The following is a 27,276-nucleotide window of genomic DNA, read 5'->3' on the forward strand; positions in this document are numbered from 1 at the left end:
TCACAATTCTGTGCGAAAAACAAGAGAGGAGTCAGACATTTTCTTCTTATAATCTTCATCAAATTTCTTATTCTGTGCCACAGTGAAATAATTCTTCCAGTCCCCAACAGCCCCTAAGAAACAACAAAGCAGAAAAAGAATATTAGGCTACCTGCATTTCCCAAAGCCCATTAGCCATGCCTGATTAGATACTTGTACTTCCAGGCTTATTTCAAAACCAAATGACAACTAGGAATACAGACTTAATGCCAGTAACAAAATTCAGTACCTTTTCTCATGAATGGGGAAATGGAGTGATCCATTACTCCTTGAAACTCCTTAGTGTAGTTTGCCATGGGATTTTCCTTCATTACCTCAAACGAGGTGTTATGGAGTATCTTGTTTAGAACCTCCTGATTCAGATCCTTCTCCAGGAATTTCATAATCTTCTGAATTTCTTTCTTTGGGTTCTGCAGAGAGAGAAACATGGGATAGGATACAGAACTAGGAAAAGCAAAGAAATCAAACAGAGTGTTAATGCCACAATTGTTGTCAGGGTGAAATGATCAAATTATCTGAAGATTTACTGATACAGCTGCCATTATAATAGAAAAGTGATTATAGGTAGTATCTATTGGACTTTAAGATTTCAGAGCTCTGTAGACATACATTCAGCCTTTTACCTCCTTCATATCTTCATAGAAGAGGTAAAGAATACGGTGCTTATCTTTTGCCTTCCACCATCCTTTTACATGGTCATGCCAGGAACCCCAGAGCACTGAAAAAGGAGCAATGTCAGCAGCAGCTATGAATGGCAAAATCATCTTTAGCTGTCTGTGGCGCTCATATTTCTCTCATAACCAGTGTTTGGACATGTCCCAGCTGGTTTTGAAACACCACGGCCATGACTGCTGCACTCTGTGTGCATCACAGCATTCATGCCCATGGATGCTCAGGTAGGATCCATGTGTACCTTTAGGTGGTAACAAATGCAGATACTTACTAGTGAATGAAAAATCCAGCCTGTCTATATGGTTTATGTAGAGAAACAGACATTTCCAGAGTTATTCATCTGATCTGCTGGACAAGACTGATTTTAGCTGGCCGTGCTTTGAGCAGGGTATTGAACGAGATGAACAACAGAAAGTCTCTTATGACTTTCAGTTTGCCGTAATTCTGTTTTAAATACTTGTTATACTCTCAGAACTGCCTGTTTCTTTCCAGCAAGTATCAAGATGACTGGCTTGGTAGCTAGGTAGCTAGGTTCTAGATGTCTGTGCTGAGACGGATGGCTCCCATGCCAAGACAAACACAATACACAAGGTCTCCTTTAGACATGAGACTTTCATGCTAGTCCAGAAAGTGGGTGTTTCTAGGTGTACATGGTGGCAAAAATATTAAGGTCCTGTGGAACTTTGCTGACCAAAACTGCAGACTGCCATCCACCTGAACAGGTTTAAGACAAGAATCAGCTTCTGGGCTTGACTGCGTTTAGCTAGATGACTGTCTTTATTCAGATACCTGATTTTTACGCAGAAGAATTTAGATAAAAAGACTCCCTTAACTCAAATTGCTCACCAGACATTTCTGCACCAAATTATACCTTGATTTCTTGCATACCAGGCTAGAGTAAACCCAGTGGATCATCTGTTCTTTCCCAGTTGGCTTCCAAGCAAGTTTCTCTTAATCTCAGAGAAAAGAGATTAAGCTTGAAAATGATAATAAAATAAGGAGTAGCTTTTTTTTCTCTCTCTCTCTTTTTTTTTTTTTAATAGAAGTGTAAAGATAGAATTAATTTTTTAGGTCCTAATAAAAATCCATGAATGAATATAAATTAGTACTGAAACACCTTCAATAGATACCTTTTTGTAAAGTGTCAGCACTGGATTTCAAACCATAGCTGAAATATATAAATCAACCCTGCTTACTTCAGGAGGGTGGACTAGATAACCTCTAGAGGTCCCTTCCAACCCAGTGTACTCTATGATTCTATGTCATGCATTCTTTAAATGAACAAAATCTCTTATACAACTGGTTGCAGTTCATCACCTTTTCCAGTCATGAATTTCTCCATGAACTCCTCCCAGGTTCCTGGCTCTGGAAATCCTTTATTCATTCTGTGGAAATGGTAGTATGACACCAAGTTGTCTTTTGCGTTTCTCGCCACATAGATTATCTTTATTGATATCAAAAGAGAGAGAGAGAGAAAATTAACTTAAAGAAGCTTATAAAGATACTTAGCATCTCCTAGAGTTTTCTCCTGGTGCCTGATGATAGAGGCTTAAAAGAGATATTGCTTTGAAGCTGCCATTTTCTGAAACGTGATGAAGGTAACTTAGTCTTCAGTTTCACACAAGTTTTGCACATTAAGGAGAAAATATCTGGACAGACCATTAGGTTTCACAAAGATCCTGGAAACCATATTCAGTCCTGGTTTATGATGCTTTCCAGGTGAAGTAGAATTGAGTCCTACCTCTTCAGCCTTACCTTACAGTTTTGTTCCCAGAAGGAGGGAGGCACCAGCTGCACAGGAAGATGAGTTTTTATTGTTCTTGGAGAAGGCATAGCTTCAGCTAACTCCAGGCCTGTGGGATGTTTCATTATAAGATGTGACTTTTCTCTAAATTGACTAGCACTTTTTTGCTGTTCTCATATGTGGGGTTTTGATTGACTGAAGTTTACCTTGGAACAACCATTCACCTCCAAAGCAATTAAGGAATGGTGTAACATACAAAATTATATAAGTGTCCTTAGTGTTTCTACAGAAATGTTTGCCTATGTATTCAAGGATAAAAAGTGAAACACTGATTCATATCTTACTGTTTTATTAGGCCCATGCCTAACCCGTGCATTCCAAGTGCTAATGATGAATACTGATTTTTATTTACCCAATCAAAGTTTTTCCTTTGTGATATTTAATTATCTTTCTTTCTAGGTCATGAGAAGAACAGACTGACTGACTAAACTGTCTAGACAGTATGCAAAGAGAAACTAGGGGAATGATGGGCAGTGGATTTTGAGTAGGTACATATATATATGGGAATACTTGGGAACATCTGGTGATATGTGGAGATGGGTTATCACCTTCTCCCCTTCTTTTTACACATCTATCATGACTTCTGTAATTTTTCCTTTCATATCATTGGCTATCATCCTCTGTCATCCTCTGTTATTTTTTGCCTCTCTGTGTGTCAGCACAGTCTAGCTTAGGAGAAAAAAAATAGCACTTGTGCTGCAGAGTTAGTCAAGCTCTTTAGCTTCAAATATGAAGAGAATCTGGCTTAAAGATTTGTGTGGAATGGGAGCACTTGCTGGAGGAAGAGTGTTGCAGAAAACTGGCTTTGCAAAACAGTCAGGCCTGCCAGTTGCCTGAATGCCCTGTAACTTGTTTAGATGCTTAGACTCTAGAATTTAACAGCAGTTTCTCAAAACAGTAGCAAAACATTATCCACCTTTTGGGAATACATCCATAACATAGGTTTCTTTTCCATAGAGACCCATATCAGAAAATGGGATTCAGCTGACCCCATGTTGTCATTTTATGCATATCTGCTGCTGGTTTAGGTATTGTGGAGCATTAAACAGTTTTCAGTAGCGTCTGGATCATATCTGCATTAGCTCGTTTATGTTAAAGCAAATTAATTGATCCGTAATACCAAACATGGTGCAGAGTTCAGTGACAAAGCAAGAGGGACCTCTCCCAGGAAACCTGTAGCGTCAGCGCTGGGTGTTTGTTTTGTTTCAAACACAATTTTTTTGTATAATATTCACCTGAGTAACGCAGAGCTGGAGGCTGTGGGAGAGACCACTCAAGGAAAGGATGGCGTCTGTAAGTAGTGGCACGTCTACACTTCTCAACATCTCCACTTTGTTGGATCATATCCACTATCTCCTGTGTCCATGTGGTACCTGAAAATGTCAGAGTTTAGACATTTCCTTCAGGGATAGCCAAGAGTCTCTTTTGCTAGGGAACTGAAAGCTGGAAGGATTAATTCCATATTAAAAGAGGAAGGAGCAGCACAGAAGATGATGGACAAAGTGGAAAGAGAGAATAATGAATTAAAAGCTTTCTGGTTTTGCAATAATAATGTTAGTGGTTTTGTTTGTTTGTTTGTTTGTTTTTAATGCTGAAAAAAAATCCTGCTAATTCACGTAATTATATTTCAATGATTATAAAATGTTGCTAAATCTGATCCTGAATCCCCTAGACTGTACATGTTTTTAGTCATCCAAGAATAATAGTGATTGTAATTAATCTTTTTTTCCTTTGTACTAAGTACAAAAGGTCTGATCAAGAGGAGAAATAATAATGAGCTAAGTGGCTAATCACTGAATAAAATACCAGATAGCCAGTATTAATGGTGGGTATTTTATTTCATTGGCTGACATTATTAAGTGAATTTTGTTATTTCCTTAAAATAATTAGCCCATTTCCAGAAATCAGTACAGATTTACACACAAGTCATTCCCCTAATACACAATAAAATCCATAGTTTTTCAGCCAGTTTCTATTATTTCTTACTGATGATGACTTTTTTGCTAGGTTTTGTTAAATCATCACCTATTGGTGGAAAACTATTTTTGCCATTAATATATACGTATACAATCTAAACCAAAGCATAGGTAATTAAACTATGATCATTTGAACTTTTATAATAATAGATGGTTGTTACTTCTGCCAAAGAAGTCAGAAGTTACCAGGCACTTAAGAACATGACTGATTTGGGATTAAACAAATATTAGTCACAACAGAAAATCATAATTTTAAATTCCAACAATAAACCCTATCCCAACTTTTCTGTTGTGTTTCCTACACACACCAACCTGCTTTTGCATAGGTTGCGATGAGCAGATCATCAGGTCTGGCCTTGAACTTGCACAGTTGGTCCAGTGTGCTGTATATTGGTTTTGTGAGGGGAACACCTTCAAATTCAACTATCTCAGCTCGAGGCACTGTCACTTCCGAACTCATGTTTTCCATTTTATCCAGGGCGATTGAGCACTGCATGAAGAAAGGAAGGTTTAAAACCATGGCTTTACATGATTAATCTGAAAAAAAAAAAATCTAAATTTACTCATTCATTGTTGAAGTCTCTTCTATTGACTGAATTCCATGCCTTCTAATTTCTTAGGCTATCATTTGGCTTATCTGCATCGATATAGACAGGCTCCTTAAACCTGGATCTAATTTTCAGAAGTGCTTGGTATATAGCTATTGGTGGTTCTCAGCATCTCTAAAAATCACTGTTTACTCAGATACAAAAAGAGAAAAAAAGCCATTATTCCCGTCTTTAGACATAGTTACATAAATTCCTGACTCTAAGTAATTATGCGACCTTTGAAAGTTACCAAAAAGCAATCTGAGGTGTGCCTGAAAAGAAGGCAAAGCATAACAGCTCTCACTGAAGTCAGCATACAGAACCTAACCCTTCCTTCTTAAAGAAAATAAATAGACACATCTGCTAACACCCATTGAGCTTCATACAAAAATATTCTCAGAGCTTTTCTGTGTTTCGTTCCTGGAGCTTTTTGCTCTTAGAGCTCTTTGCTGTATACAGACATTTGTTGCAGCTAGATAATCTGGATTAGATAGATCATTAACTGATAGTTGCTAGATTTTATTTAAATAGTGAAGTCTGCTGCAGATTGTATAGTTTTACAGTAACTAATTATTAATCTCTGGATTTCTTTCAAGGAGGTCTCATCTTAGTGATAACCTTCAGAGCTTCAGATCTGGTCAGAGAAAAGTTCTGCCTAAGAGGCTACAGAAACAATCTCAATTAAAAATATCATCCAGAAAACAGAAAAGACATTTAAGTTGCAAATGCAAGCACTGCAAAAAATATTTCCTTTCATTTCGTTATTTACTCACATCTGATTTCACACAGATTCAGTTGAGCAGAGCAAGAGGTTGAGTTGGTGGCTGGGCAGTGACCCAAGAAATTTTAAAAAAGAAGGAAAAAGAAACTTGCTATATGATTTCTCCTGCTCGAATGTCTTCAGTCCTTGACTGTATTGATGTCTGTGCACCAACTGAGATCTTCAGGCAGAAGTAGAATGAAAGTTTGGGTGGAGCTTCTGTTCCTCCTATGAGTGTGAGGAGAGCAAAGGAGGAGGTGTAGCAGCAGCCAACAGCGAACAGTTTTTCTGGCTTGGTTTGTGAACTACTTTTTAATCCTGTGAAGGTAAAAACCCCTTCAAATTCTCATCTAAAAAGTGATTATTTACAGGCAACAACATTAAATATCAGTCAGTAGCTCCAGCAGGATTATTTTAACTTGCGTCTCTCATTGTCAACAGTTTTGGAATAACTTATTTTCTTAGCAATATCTAATCTAAATTGCAAAATAGTGTGTTATTTGTTAACACCTAAGATCAATAAGAATAAATTTGAAGTAACTTGGTTCTCCTTTTACTATGTACTGCACCATGCTCATTTAATAGATGTCTGAGGGTTCTTTTCATCAATGGCGCCAGCCATTTATGTTTAATAACACTTTCTAGACAAGCTCCTGTCTTAACTATCTTGGCATTACAGGATTAGGGATCACTACATGTTCAGTAACATCTTTTTAAGTCCCTGTATACCCTGTGTATCTTTAAGTATGTATGAGATACTGGGAAAGATACAAGCCCCAGACTAATCACAAACAGCATGGTAACATTGGCTGCCAAAATTATGCCAATGACACAGTTATATCTAATTTCCAGCTGTTGTAATCATCCTGAAATGTTTGACTTCATCAGAAAAACCTGTCTTCAGTAAAAGGTAGGTCACTGCAGCTGAACTCAGGCAAGTTTGAATGGTTGTGTTCCCAAAGGAAAATGATTTTGAAACAATATAGCTATCAGGTATTGCTTCTGTCCTTGGTTGAAGACATGCAACCTGTTCTAGTGCCTTACCACTCTCACTGTAAAGAATTTCTTCTTCATCTCCAGTCTAAATCTGCCCTCCTCAAGCTTCAATCCATTCCCTCCCATCCTAGTACAACAAGCTCTTGTAAGAAGTCCCTCCCCAGCTTTCTTGTAGGCCCCTTTCAGGCACTGGAAAGCTGCTATAAGGTCTCTCTAGAGCCTTCTTTTCTCCAGGCTGAACAGCCCCAGCTCTTGCAGCCTTTGCCCACAGGGGAGATGCTCCAGCCCCCTGATCATCTTTGTAGTCTTCCTCTGGACCCACTCCAGCAGTTCGATGTCCTTACTGGGGGTACCAGGACTGGACACAGGTACAGGTGGGGTCTCACAAGAGCAGAGTAGAGGGAATCTCCTTCCTTGCACTGCTGGTCACACTTTTGATGAAGTGTAGGACCTTCTGGACTGCAAATGCACATTGCTGGCTTATGTTGAGTTTTTAATCAACTGACACCCCTAAGTCCTTCTCCTTCAGACTGCTCTTGAGCCACTCCTTGCCCAGCCTGTATTTGTGCTTAGGATATCCTAGACCCAGGTGTAGGACCTTGCACTTCATGAGGTTGGCTTGGTCCACCTCTCAAACCTGTTCAAGTCCTTCTGGAGTGCAGCATCCCTTCCCTCCAGCATGTCAACTGGACCACACAGCTTGATGTCTTGTGCAGACTTGCTGAGGGTGCACTCAATTCCACTGTCCATATTGCTGATAAAGGTGTTAAACAGCACTGGGCCCACTACCAACCCCTGAGGGACTTCACTTGTCACTGGTCTCCATTTGGACATTTTGCTGTTGACCACAATTCTCTGAGTGCAGCTGTCCAGCCAATTCCTTATCCAGCAAGTGGTCCACCCCACAAGTCTGTTCTTTTCCAATCAGTGTCCAGGATGTCACGTGAGACAGTATCAAATGCTTTACACAAGTCTAGGTAGATGACATCAGTTCTTCTTCCCTTATCCACCTATGCTGTAACTCCATCATAGAAAGCCACCAAGTTCATCAGACATGATTTACTCTTGGTGAACCCATGTTGGTTACCACAAATCACCTCTTCATTTTCTGTATGCCTTAGCAAAGCCTTTAGGAGGATCTGCTCCACGATCTAGCCAGTCACAGAGGTGAGACTGACTGGCCTATCATTTCCAGAGTCTTCCTTTTTTCATGTTGCACCTTTTCCAGTCAGCAGGGACTTGACTAAGTTGCCACGGCTTTTCAGATATGGTTTGGCAACTTCATCTGCCAATTCCCTCAGGACCCATGGGTAAATCTTGTCAGGCCCCATTCACTGTCCCTGGAAGTGTTTAAAATAAGACTGGATGAGGCACTTAGTGCCATGGTTTAGTTGATGAGATGGTGTTGGGTGATAGGTTGGACATGATGATCTCAAAGGTCTTTTCCAACCTGGTTAATTCTGTGAATCTGTGATGATTCTGTGATTTGTGTACCTTCAGGTTCTTTAGATTGTCTCAAACCTAATTTTCACTTTTAGTGGGAGGATCTTTCTTTTCCCACTCCCTACCTTTGTTTTCTGGAGCTTGAACAGTACATCTAGAGCCCTTGCTGGTGAACATTGAGGCAAAGTAGTCACTGAGCACCTCAGCCTTCTCCATATCCCTTGTGTCCAGGTCTCCAGTTTACTTTCCGATGGGCCCTACATCTTCCCTGACCTTCTTTTTGTCACTGATGTACCTGAAGAAATTCTTATTTCCTTTTATGTCCCTAGCCAATTTTAATTCTATCTGTGCTTTTGATTTCCTAACACAATCCCTGGCTGCTCAGACAACTTCTTTGTAGTCCTCCCATGTGGCCCATTCTTGCTTCCATTGCTTACAGGCTCTCCTTTTATCCCAAGTGAGTCCAGGAGCACCTTGTTCGTTCATGCCAGCCTCCTGGCATTCTTTCCTGCTTCTTCCTTCTTGGGATGTACTGCTCCTGGGCTTGGAGGAGATGGTCCTTGAATATTGATCATCTTTTTTGGGCCCCTCTTTCCTCCAGGGCTTCATCCCATGACACTGCCAAGCAGATCCCTGAAACGGATAAAATCCAGAGTAGTGACCTTGTTTTGCACCCACTTTTATGCCTTGAGGATCTTAAACTCTACAATTTCATGGCCACTGCAGCCAGGGCTGCCCTTAAGTTTTGCATTGCTCAATAGCCCCTCGTTGGTGATGACAAGGTCCAGCATAGCACCTTTTCTTGTGGGAGAATATTATCATCAATACACTCCAGGAACCTCTTAGATTACTGGTGCCCTGCTGTACTGTCCTTCCAACAAATATCTAGGTGGTTGAATTCTCTCACGAGGACCACAGCTTGTGAATGTGAAGCTGCTCCTATGTGTTTATAGAGGGCCTCATCCACTCTTTGTTAGCAGTCTGATTTGAGTTTTGTTCTGGCTATACTGTAACCTGTGGCTTTACCAATACTCTACACCACTCTAACTGTAGTTATTTCAAAGTAGTTTCACAAAATCACAGAATTAACCAGGTTGGAAAAGACCTTTGACATCATCAAGTCCAACCTATCACCCAACACCATCTAATCAACTAAACCATGGCACTAAGTGCCTCATCCAGTCTTACTTTAAACACCTCCAGGGATGGTGACTCCACCACCTCCCTGGGCAGCCCATTCCAATGGTCAATCACTCTTTCTGTGAAGAATTTCTTCCTAACATCCAGCCTAAACCTCCCCTGGTGCAGCCTGAGACTATCTCAGACCCATTGATCATTTGGCCTGTAGCAGACCCCCACTATGATGTAACTTTCCATTGCCTTCCCTTTAACCCTCACCCATAAGCTCTCTGACACCTCTTCATCTATCCACAGGTGGAGCTACATGGTCTCCAGCTGGTCTTTGATGCAGAGGGCAACACCTCCTTCTCTTCTCCCCTGCCTGCCTTACTTGAAGAGCTTACTCCCATCTATTCCTATGCTCCAGTCATGAGAGCCAATCCACTATGTCTCAGTAATGCAAATGACATCATAGATCTGCAGACGTGTAGGTAGCAAGTAAATTAGATGTGTCTTTAGATGGTGGGAACCTTGCAGCATCACATGGAGCCCAGGTGGATATTTCCCAGGGCACTCTGAGGCCCTGTCTATAGAGAGAAGCTCCTCCTTTTCAGCCATACAAGCTGTTATATAATTTTCTTACAGGAAAACAAGTCTATTTGTGAAGGACATTCACAAGAGAACTTGTTGTCCTTTTAGAGAAAGGCAAGGCCAGGCAGGAGGCGTGATCGCTGCTATCAACTGGGAGCTGCCGTTAGGTTCCTATTACGCTAAGCTGTGCAGTGGATCAATCTGTACAGTGCAGCACAGGCTGCACCTACTCAGATTAATGCTGATGTGGATCTCTGACTCCTCAATGTACAATGGTCTCCTGGTTGGGATCACTACCCTCTGCCCTTTGGTCCATCACATACAGGTGATGACCTCTCTCGCACAACTCACAGCATAGAGGCAGTGGGTCCCCATTGAGGGGCAGTGGGAGTCACTGAATTGGTTCAGTGTTCCCTGTACAATTTCAGGAAAAGATTTTAAAAAATCATTAAAAAAACAAGAAAACTGCTTTTCTCCTTTTCTCTTGCACTCAGATTTTCTTCTGAAGGCTGGCAACACCAGAACTAACAAATAACACTGAATAAGTAGCGAATATGTGGTTATGGTATAATATTTCTTCTTCTGTTTGTGTTTTTTTTAATGGGTCCATTACTTTCAAGGTCTATCATGAGAGAATTTGCTGATTTCCTCCCTGTGTTAAGCCTGCTCTGATTCTGTTTGGTCTTCTCAGACTTGCACCTGGCAGTTCATTTGCTGGCTTGAAACAGCATTCATCCCCTTTTCAGTTGTGCAACCAATCTGATAATGCAGCAACCCCCCAAACACATCAGCTGGTGTTTCTGAACAAAGAAAAACCCAAGAGCTGCTTATCAAGTGGTTTTCTTTTATTGCAGCTGTGAATCTGAATAGTCTATGAACAGTGCACTGTGCCAGATAAGCTGGAGTGAGGTCAAAAAACACTGCCTGCAGCTTAGAAAATGCTTTCAAAGCAGGTAACGGGTGATGGACTCATTGACTTTTTCCTGAGCCCAAACTGCTGGCAAGTGTTTCCTCATGTAAATCACACTGAGTTTTGTTTCTTTCCTTTTCTTTCATTTTTTCTTTTCTCTTTTCTTTTTTCTTTTCTTTTCTCTTCTTTTCTTTTCTTTTTTCTTTTCTTTTCTTTTCTTTACTTTTCTTTTCTTTTCTTTTCTAATTTTGTGGTTTTTTGTTATTTTACATTTTGTTATGTATTTTTGTTATTTGTGTTTTTTGTTATAAAACTCTTCAATCTTTGCCTGGAATGGAAAACTACAGGCCACTCAACAGAGATAATGCTGGGAAGAGACTACTGGGTGCTCACAGCATGCAGTAAAGAAACCACAAATCAAGAATATGTTTTTCTGTCTTTGGAAGTATCCTTTCTGTATAGCATTGTGAGTTAGGGTAGTCAGTGTTGAGTTTCATAGTCACTATGATTTCTGAAATCTGCATCTGATTTGCAAAGGCAGGAGAAAAGAAGAGTAGAGGTACCTTCATCTTACTGTTGTCCTCTCACACTCTTAAATCTACACATGGTAAGCCAAGAAATTTCCGTTTATTGTTTAGTTCTAGGTAAAATTTCCTTTTCAGCACAAATCAGTTTATAATAGTGACACAGAAGTTCAGGAATACTATTGCACAAGGTAACCAAGTTGCTGGGATGGCTGCTCAGGGCTGGCTTGTACTGCCTTCTCTTCTGGTGCATGTCAGGATAGCTTCTCCTCAGCACAGTGTCATGAGGGTAGTTTTGGGGATAATGGCATGTTTGCACTATTTCCTTACATACTTCCATACAAAGGAATAAGTTTATTACCATTTCTGCTAATTTTTCCTCAGTTGGAGTTGAAAGCATAAGTATACATCCTGGGGACTCTTGGCATATTTGGTGGAGGCAAGACCTCATTAATAAATGCTGTTGCTATGCTTCATGACTATCCATGCCCACACCATGCTATTCTTGACATTAATATGACTACCTATATGAACAGAGTTATTAAAGTACTACTGACTAGAACATCTGAAGAGAGTTAAGCAAAGATAAGCAGCACTACAGTGGAGTCAAAACCAGAAGAAAGCAGACAAATAAAGAGACATTTCTCTTCTGTAAGGCTTCCAGACTTTGGAACTGGATCTATGTTTTTTTTTGCTGTTCTTCAAGTGAGATTTTCTTTAAAATATCTTCTTTTATTCCTGTTAAATGTATCAGTTTTAGGTTTTTCTGGTTTCTAAAAAAAAAATGGAAAGAAATAATCTAAGAGTAAAATATGTTTCCAATTACTATCTGAAACTTTTATTTAAAAAAAAAATCCTTAGTAGAACATTTCTTATTGAAGATAATTCTGCAGTGATATCTCTGGTAAAAGGTTCTGGTTTATTAACTAATCAAAATCCCTAACATTTCTATGTTAGCTCTTTTTACTTTCACTGCAATGTGTGCTTCAGGGATCATTTGTCTATAGAGAAAGAACGTCTGAGAGGATGAGTAACTTGAAAACTCCCTGAATATATTACCTCAGGTTTTAAAAGCATCTGATAGAAATGTGTCTTGGAAAAGAAATCTGTCTCGGACAAGAAATCTGTCTCAGGCTAGTGGATATGAATAATAAATAATTTAAAGGCAGAGAAGACTGCTTTTGTTCTAATTTTTATGCTGGATTTGAATATTTTTGCATTTAAAATTTAATCAAGAATCACAGTAGGACTTTCAAATTATGTTAGAATAAGTGTGGGGCTTCTGTTATTTGCACAGGATCAAGTTTGAAGTGGGATGAAGTCTACAAATCTTACATCAGTATCAAGCACTACAATATGGTTTAAGTTTTCATCAGATTTTGCCTAAATTTAGGTGTCTACATGATCTAGGCACTATGTCTTATAAATTAAAATCTATAGCTGATACGTTTGAGTTGAATTTTTTTTCCTTGTTATACTCAGTGTTTGTATTACATTTCTCTAAAACTCCAGTCTCACTCTGTTGGATTAAACACCAACTTTATTCCAAAAGCTGTTAAAATCTTTTATATTTAACATTATATTTGAAAGCTAATGAAATCCTTAGATCCTAATCTGTACTCCTCATTCAGAATAATGCATACTTTGGAGACATGAAAGAGCATTCTGGACAGACCAAGGTCTCCCTTTCAGACTTCTTGAATTTTCAAGATGGTTACCAGCATTCAGCTCTTTGTGACTGAGTTAAACTGACCTGACTATCAGTTGGTGAGCAGCTTTAGGCAATGACATTGTGGAACACATCTAGAGTTAATCACAAATGTGTCCATATGTTGTCAAGAATAATCCTACAGGTATCTGTATAATAGGAACAGTACTACCAATGTTGTGATGGTTATTAAATAAATGTCTGCGTTTTAGCCAAATACAGCTGAGATAATCATCATAGATAGCAAAATAGATACTAAGGGAAACGTTAAGCATAAACATGGAATAAAAAGTCCTAGGTCTTTAATTCATCAATACATTTAAATACAATACCTTAGTGCAGTCCCTATCAGTAAAGCACTTATGTTCCATTACCACCACATTCCAGAAATTTATTTGCTTTCTCCTTTCTCCAGCAGTGTTTCCTGCTGGAGAAAGTGTTGTAGCCCACAATGTGTATAACTGACCAGCTCTGCATGTGTTGGGGTCATGGCCATATTAATATATACAATCTTGTTATTGTGGGCATGCATCATCAGGTGATAAAGTTTAATTGGACTCCTGCAGCTTTTTTTCATATACTTTTCCCAAGAAAATATGCATATTAAAAGCTGCATTGTCACGCTGTCAGTGGCACTACATGCTTCTGGAAACTACTTTGCAGAAACAAAAGGTCAGGTATTCACTATATGAAGTAGCACATTGCCACTTGTAAATGAGATTTGGTTTAGAGCCACAGGGAGAAACCAGAAAATTGTAATAAACAGTTACAGAGTTTGGTGCCCCTTATATACATAAAATGATGGAATTTACTTATAAACATCACTTAGCATGTTAATACATGATTCACAGTTGGCTGCACTTCGCTGGCAAGCTCAGTGTGGGCAATGTTGATGCAGGCAGCATTGCTTCATATAGACCAGATAGAAACAGTTCACGTATCACAGGCTTAAACTTAAACATGGGTGTAGCAAAAGTCTACCTGACACAGCGCCAACGGAAGCCCCAGAATTTGTGTCAGGTGCACCAAGACCCCAGTTTGTGCTGTGAAGAGCAACCAAAGGTGAAGATACGGCTCGAGAGCAAATGTAACTAAAGAGCCTATGGATTGTAGGCAAAGAATATGTCCAAACTTCCAGGCAGCAGACATGCATGGCTTGATGACCAAGTGACACTTATGATCCTTTTCCTCGGAGCAGTGCTAAGTGGAGAAGTAATTTATTATCTCCATCCTTTCCTGTCAACCCTCTCTGCAACTGCCAAATTATAGCAGGAAATAAATGCTTTCTAAGGTATGCATTCCAAAAAAAAAAAAAAAAAAGAAAAAAGAAAAAAGAACCAAAATTTCTTGATTCCTTTGTATTAACAGATGAAGTTCACTCTTAAAGCTGGATCCATGATTCCAGTTCTCCTAAACAGAGGAATCTGCCACGTGACAGGTTGGACTTTGATGATCCTTGAGGTCTTTTCCAACCTTATTGATTCTGTGATTCTGTGATTCTGTGTTGTATTTATGGATCCAAATACAAGTTTTGTGTCATAGCAACATCAGGGATTCTGCTAGCGACTGTCTTGATGAAGTGATTTGAAAATATTACCATTCAAGCCAACCATCTACTTCATAGCACAGTTTCTTGTGAATCCCTTTACTTGGATTAAGCAAAATTATTCAACAAGCTCTTTGCTTTATTGAGCCTTCTTTGCCTTCTTTATGGGTGTAGGCAAACCTTTGAAGAGGACTTTGTGAACTGACATAATTTCATATCTGTCCTCTTTCAACTGGCATTTCTTTATGAGGCCTCAGTTTGACCATTTATTGAGTGTTTGTATCACATCGGTGGAACAACAGCAAAAAAAAAAAAGCCTGCAAGCCAGGGAAAAGGTGTGTGCTCCTGAACGCCTGTATACACCTATATATTTTCTATATCCCTCTACAGAGGGTGTGATGGAGACAAAATATGTTCACTGCTTTGGATTCACTAGTGTGTGTGAATCCCCTGGGGCTACTGGCAACTGCAGCCTCCCCATGAGTCTGTGTGAAACTAGGAAGTTAGGTCAGAGCAAAACACAATCAGACTTGTGCAATTACTTTCAGTTATTTCCTGAGAAGAAACATGCATTATAGTTGAAGACTGGAGACTGAAAATTTAATTCTTGGCTTTACTGGTGTTATAATAGGATGCTCAAGTGCTACCCAGTGCTACTTCAGGCACTAAAACATCTTGACCTTTCATCTGGAACAATTAAATGGAGTTTTGCTTAAATGGCACATCTGCTATTCAAGCTGGGACTTTGTTGCATGAAGACTGCCTTTCCCAGTTCAGAAGACATTTGCTTATCCAACCAAATTATAACTCCAGTTTCCTTTTTACAAACATCTGTTTGGAGACAGGAAAATCTCCCTGGACGTGAAGCTTCAGAAAGTAGTTCCATAAATTTTCACGAAGTCTTGAACTTGTGATCATTAGCCAAATTCCTCCCTGAAATTCTGCAAGCCTGACAACAATATTTCTTCAGTCTAATGCTGCTTGGTTCTAAGAAATTCTTAGATGACTGTTTCATAACATAAAGAAAAAAACAGAGATGCTACAAATAAGCAAAATTCCCCCATATATGCTATATTTTTTTTTCAGTACAGACATGAGTCATGATTCTTATTAGGTAGCAGAAAGAACGTTATAAGTAAAGCACCTGAGCAATAAGAAACTCCTGCTAATAAAGGCTTACAAGAATGTCTCTCTTGGAGGTGGCTGTCTTTATGCATGGTTGTAAAAAGGCCTTACTTATTTAAACACAGTGCTGTGAGGGAACACAAAGCTGTGAAAATTATTAGTAAGTTTTCTTGTGAATATAAAAAATAAATTATTACCAGCAATATTTTGTCAGGAACATTCATTAACAGCATAAAATCTGATACTCTTCAGGAGTAAAAAAGTCTGTGTTTCGCTTGCTGTGAGTGAGTTCTGATACAGGAAACCAGCTTTAATTTACAATGTGGCTCCTTAATGGTAGACACATTTAAGACATTTTATGTATTTATTCTGAAAAGGGTGTTCACATTTTCAGTCACAAAGATGTTTTCAGTAGCTGGAAATTCCTCCAGCTTCAATTGAAACAGATTGAAATCTGCACCTCTTCCCAGTCCTATAACAAAAGAGCGTTTTAACAGCTGGACAAGTACTAGGATGAAGTTACCTGTTGGTAGCAACAGCTAGTGTCCAGGAGCCTCACTGTCCTACCAAGGTGGCCTGTTGTGATGTTAGTGGAACTGATGTGGATGGGAATATTAAAGAGGGAAATTTGTCTTCTCCCTTTTCAAATATTCTTTTACTTTTTTTATCTTTTCAATAAAAATCTACTCCTTGTTTAGTGGACGTTGTTTATCCTTTCATTTGGGCACTCTTCTGGGGACTATACCATTCACATCAATGGAATTGCAGTGGCATATAACTAGGAGGAGAGGAATTGATCAAGGATTCATAAAGTCTGTTGATGCTGTCATGCATTTTTCTTCCTATAGCCCAATAAATCAGTTAACCAGCTTCCTTCAGGCAGCTGGCATAAAAACAAATAGCAGTGTTCACATTTCTGGGGAATCAATGACCCATGCTTCAATGTTATGTTGGAGGCTGAGGACTATGCTATTCCTTGTCACAACTTTAAAACGGAAGCAGGTCCCATGCTTTAAGGGATAACTTTTGGGCTTAAAAAGTCTGTTACATTTCCCCCAAAATATAATAGTGACAAACCTGAGGTGTGGAAAGTTGTGTTTATACCACCTGTGGGTACATTTCTTCTGTTCCTGTGTAACACTTGTATAGTGGAAAGACAATTAGAAAAACCTTTTCTGAATAGACAATTTGCCTTAGTCAGGTCTGGCAAATGGTCTTCTTACATCAGGGTGTTACAGATGTGAGACACCTATCAGGGACTAGTATGATTGAGTATCACATAGTTAAAGCATCTATTAAATGACTGAGACATGTTGGGCAGGACTTTCTCCATATTTTAGTAGCAAATGGTTGCTTTGCCAGATGTAAGGTTTTCCTTTGTGTATTTAAACCTGCATGTGATGGTACCAGCAGTCTTAGATGCAGCTGAATTGCCTTGGTGAGTGTTTGCCTTTACTCCCTGATGAGTGGGGCAGGTAAAGTGACTAGACTCCTAACACAGGCAGCTTTTCAAGTTCCTGGAGTTAGGCAAATCAGATCTAGATTCTACTATGATTACCAATTAAATGGGTTCCAAAGTGTAGCTTTTAAGCATCTTTACCCGCAAGTCTGTGTATGAGGAATAGTAACTTATATATAAACAAAGAAAATTCTTTAGTCTAAATCTTTTTTGTCCAACCAAATGTTGAATAGAAGGCCTTAAAAATCCTCTGCATAAATAGCCTTGTTTCTAAAGTGTGTGCCTAATTCTGCTTCCACAAAAATGTATTGTAATGTGTAAGGTTTAAAAAAAAAAATCTTGCAAGCATTTGAAAATTCTGCACTAAAATAGATACTTTTCCCACTCTCCTTAACAACATGTTTCATAGAGGACAATTCTCTTGTCCAGAGATTGTAAAGGAAGCACATAAGGTTCTGATTCTCTGTATACTTTGTGTCGTACTTTCTGTTCCTGTAGCTCCAGTCTTGTTCCCTGGGATGCTAAGGTACACTACCGCACATGTCAATCATTTGCAAGACAGAAGGACAGGATCTTGCTGTCAGTTTTGCCCAAAGAGAAGAGTAGAGTGTATGTCAAAACAGATAGGAAGTAAAAGAGCTATAGGAATAAAAAATGACCAGGTAGGTGTTTTGTGATTTGACCTAAACTGTATGAATGACAAAAAATGTGACAGCATGGTTTCTGCGTTATTAGAAATTTCTTACCTTTTAACAACTTTCATTCTTTACTTTTTTAACTGTCTTGGAAAAAAAGTCTCTTTGGAAGTCACTATTAAACTCACTATTGAAGTCACTATTGAGTGACTTCTCTATTTGGAAGTCACTATTTAATCTCAGGTAAAATCTTTTATGTGTACCTCCAGCACAAAATTAAGAAAATTAAGAAATTATTCTTTTATAATTTTGGATGTGTGTCTTTTCTTATATTGCTTATGTCTGATGTAAAACTCTTTTGGTGAATTTGTTGGGAGTTCACAAACTCTATCCTGTTTATATCTTCCCAAATGTCAGAAAGTTCAGCAAAATATTAATAATCCAAATTATGTGATTTTTCTTTTTCAACAAGAATGATGTAAGACATAAGGAATCCTAATGAAATTAAAGAACAGAAGACTGCAAAATTAAAAGCAAATATCTTACAAAGCAATGTCCTCATAACAACTATGGCTGAATTTGAAGGATTGGGTAATTATGCCCGTTAATACAATAAGTTTCATTTTGCATACTGAGAAAAATTCCTCCTGTCATTATAAGTGACAGTAGTGATACAGGATGAACACACTTGATATTTGTATGCTTAAAAGATAGCTATTTTTCAGTTAATATATGCTGTTCATCAGTGTCATTAAAGTATTAGCATAGTTTTGTACTGTAAAGTCTACTTCTAATTCTGCCCAGGATAAGAGGAGTAGTTTATTTTTGTTTGGTTTAATGAAGATGCTTCTTCTATAGAACATCCAAGAGAGAGAGACCTGCATAAAAGAGATATGTGAATTATTTAAAGATAGTATAACAGATTAGGGAATTTTAATGTCAAAGAAACATTCTTGATGCTTTGTCTGCATTCATCAGACTTGGTTTTGCACGCATTGAGTATGGAAGCTGTCAAAAGTGTTGAAAGTCTGACATATTTTTGAGCTAAGTATTTTATTTTTTGACACAACAGTTTGGCTTCTGAGCCCTGCATCCTTGCTTCACTGAGCAAAGGATGCCGTTATGTTTGGCTTAGTTCATTTTGAAGTCTCCAGTGGTCATAACCCATAAACCAGAGTGACACAGGGCCATCAATCAACATGCAATGACTCTTGTCTAAGCTTTGAATTCTTGAGGCTATCTTTGCACATGACATTCAGAATGCAACTTGTGGAATATCAATAATTTTCATAATGTGGTAGCGGAGCTCTGAGATTGGAGTTCCTGCCCACTTCTCCACATTCTGAATATTTAACTGCTGACCTACCTGACAGCACTTTTTCTTCAGGTGTGGTGTTTTCACGTGTAAGAATGCCTTTATTTTCGAGTTGTGCTTTAGTAATACAGCATTCAGCCAATGAGCCATGACCATTCTTGGGTTTTGGTAGCTGAATGACCATACTCTAAAGGTGATTTTCTTCAAGCTCAACATTAATTTTATCCTTTCTACCACTGTAATAATAGCTAATAGTTACAAGGTGAGTACTGGCTTTTCTGTTAAATTTAAAAATCTGACAAATTAAAATAGTTGTATAATCTGCTTGCTATTTAGATATATCAATGCTTATTTCCATGTTTTATGTAAGACTGACTATTTTGCACCCTTCCTATGTAGCTACAGAGATTTTCTGAGTTCATTGAAGGAAAACAGAATCTCTTAGCTCAAACAAACCATTAAAACCCCCTAACTTAAACTGTGCAGGTAGTACTGTTCTACTCCAAATGCTGGACCTGGAGTTTGTCAAAGTGCTGCACTGTGATTTTATCATACCACTGTGACTTTTAATGAGCACTCAGTTTAGGGATTTCTGCAAATACATATTTTATAAGATGGCCGATTCAAAAAATCTGTTCAGAAATACCAAAAGCAGTTAAAAACTGCTGAGCTTCATATTTTATGATGAAATATAATTGAAATAGGATTCAGTAGAGAAATTAATTATGTGGCTTATTTGAAACACTCTGAAATCTCATTACTTTTTTATTTCACTGATTCTGGAAACTTCAGCATATGGCTGAAGTCAAGCATTTGTGTAAGTGCTTTGCTGATTTTGGGAACAAAAGTCTCAAGGTAAAATGATTTTTTTTCTCTAAAGAAGCTATTTTTTTTTCCTTGCATGAACAGCCCAGCTGTGAGTTCTAATTAATCTTTTGTTGCAAATAGTAGCCTGCTGAACATGACCAATAATCACACGTCTGTTAAAAAATATTCTTATTTTTAAACCACAAAAACATACCTCTACATAACTGCAGCTTTAGACTGATTGTCATCACTTCAATGATTTTCCCACTCTGTTCATAGTGCTATGATGGTCTGGCTCTGCTGTAAACTTTGTTACAGACTGGAAAATTCTGGGACTAATTTACAGGGATTTCCAGTGAATCACTAAGGGTGGCAAGGCTTTTGAAGGTGGTATCTTCTGCTGACTCCAGGGAGTTTTGTGGCTGGTGGTGAAGCTGTGGAGGGGCTGTAAACCACTCAAGTATTCCTAGGGTGTAGGGATGGACTAATCTGGGGCCATCATACCATAAAGGTTATGCGGATGTAGTTGCCTAAGTACAGGAGTCTAATCGCCTTGAACATTCCACTCTGGCCTCCAGTTGCCTCCTCAGAAGGGCAGAAAGCTCCTGTGGGTCGTATCTGTCAGCCATGGGGAGACATCTCAGAAATATGCTAAACTGGCATACGACTCCCATGAAGGACTCTGTGTGTGTGTAACTCAATCGTCTCCTAGTGTGCAAAGACAGTGGATACATCCCAAGGCACGTACGCAATAGCTCTGACAACTATTTGTGACAGTTCTAGATAAAAAAATGTATTTAAACCCTTCCATCATCTTCAAGAGCTGCAGGGAACCGAACTCAAAACTTAGCACCCACAGCTGCTGTCCCAGAACAGCGTGTATTGAAAAGCTGGGCAAATCTAATGCAGAAAGTAAGTTTAGGAAACACTTATACGAGGAGCCCTCTCACACTCATCAGAGGCATGAGCACTTTGAGATACGACCAGTGCAGAAGTGGGGCAGAAATCAAGATTTTTTTTTTTTTGTGCTAACACTCCCTCAAAATTCAAAACAAATGATCTACTCTGTTTAAATGACTGGTATTGGCAGGGCTTCCACCAGCATTTTTATAGTGACAAATAGTTTAATTAGTTGCCATACAGCATGGTTGAGTACTATATATTACTTGTTTCCTTTTTCGGCACATAAAGGCAGCCTTACAGAGATTGCCAGTGTATCTCTAGCATCTGCTATATGTCAGCAAACTGAAAAATGGGAGTTGAAGTGGTCTCAGAAGGGCTGTCCTTGGAAGAAGCGTTCTTGCTACATCAAACCAAAGGGCTCTATCTCTCACCCGACACCATCTCAGTGACCTAGGCACTCACTAGCTCCCTTTTCATGTCCCTAGCGTCTCCAAGAAGTAAACTTGGATGTGGGCTGCTGAAAGGACAGGATTCTGCAGTATATCACAGTGGATATGTGATGTTAAATCTGTAAGCAGGTGCTAACCAGGAGTTGTGTTCGAAATGCTTTAGGACATCGGTGACAGAACCACTCATCTTTAAAGACATAATAACATATTTGATTCCCACTTGTGGGAGACTCCCAGTAATAATCCTGTCTATTTGTGTCAGGTATAAAAATACATGTGATTAAATTTAGCAGGGAGAGTGTAACCGCACACTGTGATTTTCCTCATGTTAAAAAGTCAGTTGCAGCTGTGTTGCAAATTGAAAGAACTAATCCTACAAACGAAATCAAATCATTACTTCTAAGAGGCACTGTCAGATGGATTTATTTGGATCAAAATATAGGCGTACACATGACTGTGTACATGTATATGTGCATGTTGTGTATGACTGAAGGATGCCTCAGGACTGTTCAGGTGTTTCAGTTCAGAACAAGATAAAGTACAATATCATGTACTTCACATGTAAAATACAAATTAAAATGAAATTAATTATTAATCACATATAAAATTATATAAAATTATTAATTATAATATAATTTAATCCTCTATGCTCGATTTATTTCTTGCTAATTTCTCAGATGGACTCTGTTTACTCTTCTTAGGGAAAATGACACCATGCTTCAGCAGCTAAAGGATTCGAACCTGTACAGTTTGCTTGGGGAAAAAGCAGCCAAAGGGTCCTCTCAGTAGTGTTCAGTGAGCACTTAGTGATCTTTCAATTAGTAGGCCACCGTCCTCACTGTATGTTCACTTATTCTCATGGTAAAACCTAATTTCATATTACCTCCCTTTTAAGTTGATCACTCATCCAGCTTTTATTTTATCACATGACAGTGGTAATAAACCATAGGAGCAATCACATACTCCAAGGCTGAAATTTATTTTCCAGTATAGAAGACTGGCTAGTCTCCAAAGCTTGTCTGTCTCTGCTATCCCAACATATTCTTCTCATGCTTGCACTCCTGCTCCACTCTTAGAAGAGCGGTAAAGACACCTTCATAGCCATGGAGCTGCTTTTCTTGACTTATCCACCAAAATCAGCTTTTTGTGCTTTCCTCTTTAACAAGCTCTTAAATCACTGACATAGAATACTGAGAGAATTGTGATTATGAAATCAAAGTTTCCGATCCCAGGAATGGCATTGATGTACCAGGACCCATTGGATCTCGTACAAAATAGCAAGTGCTGTTGGGTGGCTCCTGTTATGTGGCTACAAATATGTGTTTGCAAGCCTGCTCACAGACAGGACAGATATTAGATGCACCTTATCTCTCTCACTTTGTCCAGTTTTCCCACGACAGCTGTGGATTACTGATCAGGACCTGAATAAACCAACCTAGTTTTAGAAGTTTTTCTTTCCTTCCAAAGCAATACTTTCCCTTTCTAAGCACAAAGCTTCTCCTAAAAGCATGTCCTGAGGCTTGCTTTCTGTTGAACTAGATGTTTTGAGGGATCACCAGCATTTAAGGAAATCCCATCCTGATGGGGTTTAGGCAAATGTGATGGCAAAAATGTGATACCAGGGATTTAAGTAACTTTTAGTACTCTGAAGGAGCTGATTGGATTTTCTGAGACTCCCCAGCTGCTTGCAGAGGCTATCACACCACACATGGGTGCTCCAAACCTTTATGTAGATGTGCCAGTAAGCTGCAAGACAAAATCATCACAGTTGGATACTAATGATGTGTATCATATTGTCTAGAGAGCAATATGAAAGACCTAGGGATAAATTTGTGCTGGTGCTGAGCACACTCACAACTGATGCAGAAGCAGACTAAAAATGTGCTTTGAATATACATACGATGATAAAAGGAAGTTCTGAAAAACAAGAACACAGCACTATAGATAGCTCTTTGATGAAGTTATTGCCCATGAATTCATGTAATACTTTTGGAACATACTTCTATACTTTTGATACTGCTAATAAAATGTAGCAGCAAAGTCAACAATTTAATTACAAGTTGTTCTAAAAATATATTTCTTTAAAAAAAACAACCCTCAGCATAGTAATTTCTCCTTTTTATTTTTGCTTTTGAGAGTTATCCCTCTTCATCTTCTTTATACTTTGCATAAAGTGATAAGGCAGACATCTTTTATATCTGCAAGAGACTCCACAGGTAGATGAAGACTGATAAACACAGCATAAATTCTAGCTTTAGACACTCTGCATCTCAGTTTCTCAAGTGTGAATCTAAAGCTGGTGTAAAGGCTGTAAAATTAGCAGCATTATTGCTTTTGATGCTCTTAGACACACAAGTAGAGAAAGATTTTTAGCATATTAAATGGTCCAGGAAGATTTTGAGGTTATAAGCATCAGTTCTAGAAAGTCTATATATAATTCAAAAAAATAATATAAGAATTTTTGAACTGCTGAATATTAACTTGCTAATGGCTTTAAATGATCTATATTAGTTCTAATTCAGGAAGTGGAGTGATTTTACAATATATCTTTTCTTCACACAAGACTAAATTTTTGCTTCATGTATTCTTCTCATTGCTCCCCTCCCCCCTCCCTACCCCCCCCCCCCCCCCCCCCCCCCCTCCCCCCGGGCATGATTCTGAATCTAGAACGTGTCTGTGTGATTCCTTGATAAATAAGAGACAGATACTTTTATAAGAACGTTCTTTTTCTTTTTTTACCCTGATCTCACGTCTTGCTCTACAGGACTTCCAGGGAATGCAATTAGGGTCTCTGCCACCATCAGAGAAGCCATTTAGATGCTTAAAGGTGAGCATTTGCTTAAGTGCTTTGCTGATTGAGCTTTTATTGCACTGGAGAGTATCAATTAAAAAAAAACAACAAAACCCTTGTCTCCCTTATGATTAAAAAAAATAAAAACTGTACAGAAACTGTGCACTGTACGGAGCAGTTTGACCTTCAGAAAACATTTTGTATGGCATTTTAATGAAATGCAAAGGGTACTTCTAAAACCTGTAGCGTTTATCCCGATTGCTTCATCCATCAAAACACCGAAGTTGGTTACGAAGCGGAACAAAAAACAGCTAAGCAGGCTTTGGGGCGAGACTCGGTGCCGCAGCCGGCCCCAGCAGATGGCACTGTTTTGAACAATTTGAGCCAGGGCCAGCGAGGCCAGCGAGGCTCGCAGGCACCTCCCGCCGCCCGCCGCCCCGCGCCGGGGCATCCCCGTGCCCGCTGTCGCCGCGGCCCTGTGGATCTGCGGCACGGTCGGTAATCGGCACCGGCGCGCCTCACCCCGGCGGGAGAAGACTTTTGTATTCTCCTAAGTTAGTCACTAGTGTTGGCTTTCCAGAGGGCTCTAGACAAGCTCAGGAAGTGGGCCTGTATGAACCTGTATCATCTTTGCCAAATCGTGGCAGACAGGAGAGGTGCCTGAGGACGGGAGGAGAGCCAATGTCACTCCAGTCTCCAAAGAGGGCAAGAATGAGGTTCCAGGGAACTATCGACCAGTCAGCCTCACCTCCATCCCTGGAAAAATGATGGAGCGGCTCCTTCTGGAGGACATCTCAAGACACTTGGAAGAGAAGAAGGTTATCAGGAGCAGTCAGCATGGATTTAGCAAGGGGAAATCCTGCTTGACTAATCTGATAGCATTGTATGATGCCATAACTGAATGGGTAGATTCAGGGAGACCAGCGGATGTAGTCTGCCTGGACCTTAGCAAGGCCTTTGACACTGTCTCCCATGACATCCTAGTGAGTAAGCTCAGGAAGTGTGGGATGGAAGAGCAGACAGTGAGGTGGGTTATGGGTTAGGAACTGGTTAGATAGAGATAGAGTTCAAAGAGTGGTGGTTAATGGTGCCAGGTCCAGCTGGAGAGCTGTAACTAGTGGGGTCCCCCAGGGATCAGTGCTGGGTCCGGTGCTGTTCAACACCTTCATCAATGACATTGATGAGGGAACAGAGTGTCTGCTCAGCAAGTTTGCTGATGACACCAAGCTGGGAGGCTTGGCTGATACAGCTGAAGGCTGTGCAGCCATCCAACATGTCTTGGGCAGACTGGAGAGCTGGGCAAAGAGGAACCTAATGAGGTTCAACAAGGACAAGTGCAGAGTCCTGCATCTGAGGAAGAATAATAAACTGCACCAGTACAGGCTGGGAGGTGATCTGATGGAGAGCAGCCCTGTGGAGAGGGACCTGGGAGTCCGGGTGGATAACAAGTTATCCATGGGACAGCAGTGTGCCCTTGTGGCCAAGAAGGCCAATGGGATCCTGGGGTGGGGTGTTAAGAAGAGTGCGTCCAGCAGACCGAGGGAGGTTCTCCTCCCCCTCTACTCTGCCCTGCTGAGACCTCAACTTGAGTACTGTGTTCAGTTTTGGGCTCCCCAGTTTAGGAGGGACAGGACCTGCTGGAGAGGGTCCAATGGAGGGCTATGAGGATGATTAGGGGACTGGAGCTTGTGCCTTATGAGGAGAGGCTGAGGGACCTGGGGCTTTTTAGTCTGGAAAAGAGAAGACTTAGAGGGGATTTAATAAATGTTTATAAATATCTGAGGGCTGGGAGTCAGGAGGGAGGGGACAGACCCTTCTCACTTGCTCCCTGTGATAGGACAAGGAGCAATGGATGTAAGCTGCATCACAGAAGGTTTCACCTCAACACAAGGGGGAAGTTCTTTACTGTAAGGGTCACAGACCACTGGAACAGACTCCCCAGAGAGATTGTGGAGTCTCCTTCTCTGGAGACCTTCAAGGGCCATTTGGATGCATTCCTCTGTGACCTGACCTAGATTGTATGGTCCTGCTCTGGCAGGGCGTTTGGACTCAAAGATCTCCTTGGGTCCCTTCCAACCCTTAACATCCTGTGATTCTGTGAACCTCATCAGCTTCAAGGCCCAGTGCAAGGTCCTGCACCTTGGTCGGGACAATCCTGTGTGTTAATGCAGAATCAAAAGCAGCCTGGCCAGTGGGTCGGGGAAGGCGATTCTTCCCCTCTACCCTGCTCTGATGAGACCCCACCTGGTGTACTGCATCCAGCTCTGGAGTGCTTGGGACAAGACAGACATGAAGTTATTGGAGCAGGTATGCAGAGGGGCTGCAAAAATGATCAGAGAGCCGAACACTTCTACAAGGATGGGCTGAGAGAATTGGGGTTGTTCAGCCTGTAGAAGAGAGGGCTCCGGGGAGATCTTAGTGTGGCTTTTAAGTGCATAAAGGGGGCCTACAGGAAGGATGGGGTCAGTCTTTTATCAGGGTGTGTTTCAACCCGCTACACAGGGCCTGTTGTGATGGAAGAAGGGGTAATGGCTTTAAACTAAAGGAGGGTGGATTTAGGCTACATATAAGGAAGAAATTTTTTACAATTAGGGTGGTGAAACACTGGCACTGCTTGCCCAGGTTGGTGATAGATGCTCCATCCCTGGAAACATTCAAGGTTAGGTTGGACAGGGCTCTGAACAACTTGATCTAGTTGAAGAGGTCCCTGCTCACTGCTGGACTTTTAAAAGTTCCTTTCACCCTCAAACATTCTATGATTTTCATTGTATTTTGTTAATCAAGAGTTGTTGATAGCAAGTAAAAATAATGGGTACCCCACTGCTATAACTGTAATTTTCTCTCTGCTGCTTTTACCTGTTGCTTCATAATAACTCTTCCTCCCCCTTCACTTTATAATAGATCTTCTCCTCCTCATTATGGTTTTCAGCAAATTTATTGTTCATTTACAAAGCCATAGAAAAATCTGCTGCTTTTTTGGTGATGAGAAATATCCTTTCTTGATACCTTGGGAGGTGCTTTGGAGAGACTGTGTCTCTGATGCAGGGTGAATTCACCCCACACATGTATGTGTCTGCTTATTTGCTTCTGCAGAGGGAAGTGGGGATCTAAATGCTT

General features: G+C 39.9%; 1 protein-coding gene across 1 annotated transcript; it reads right to left on the reverse strand.

Annotated features, from left to right (window-relative positions):
* On the reverse strand, positions 1-24,610 carry SULT1C4 (sulfotransferase family 1C member 4). The gene is made up of 9 exons (XM_054382253.1): positions 24,391-24,610; positions 6,014-6,156; positions 4,804-4,981; positions 3,751-3,888; positions 2,467-2,564; positions 2,029-2,155; positions 663-757; positions 269-449; positions 1-113 (listed from the first exon to the last, which is right to left on the reverse strand). The coding sequence occupies exons 1-9, from the start codon at positions 24,608-24,610 to the stop codon at positions 1-3; spliced, it is 1,293 nt and encodes a 430-aa protein (XP_054238228.1).
* Positions 24,611-27,276: the final 2,666 nt, after the last annotated feature.

Source organism: Indicator indicator, chromosome 1 (genome assembly GCF_027791375.1).
Source record: "Indicator indicator isolate 239-I01 chromosome 1, UM_Iind_1.1, whole genome shotgun sequence".
Classification (NCBI taxonomy): domain Eukaryota; kingdom Metazoa; phylum Chordata; class Aves; order Piciformes; family Indicatoridae; genus Indicator; species Indicator indicator.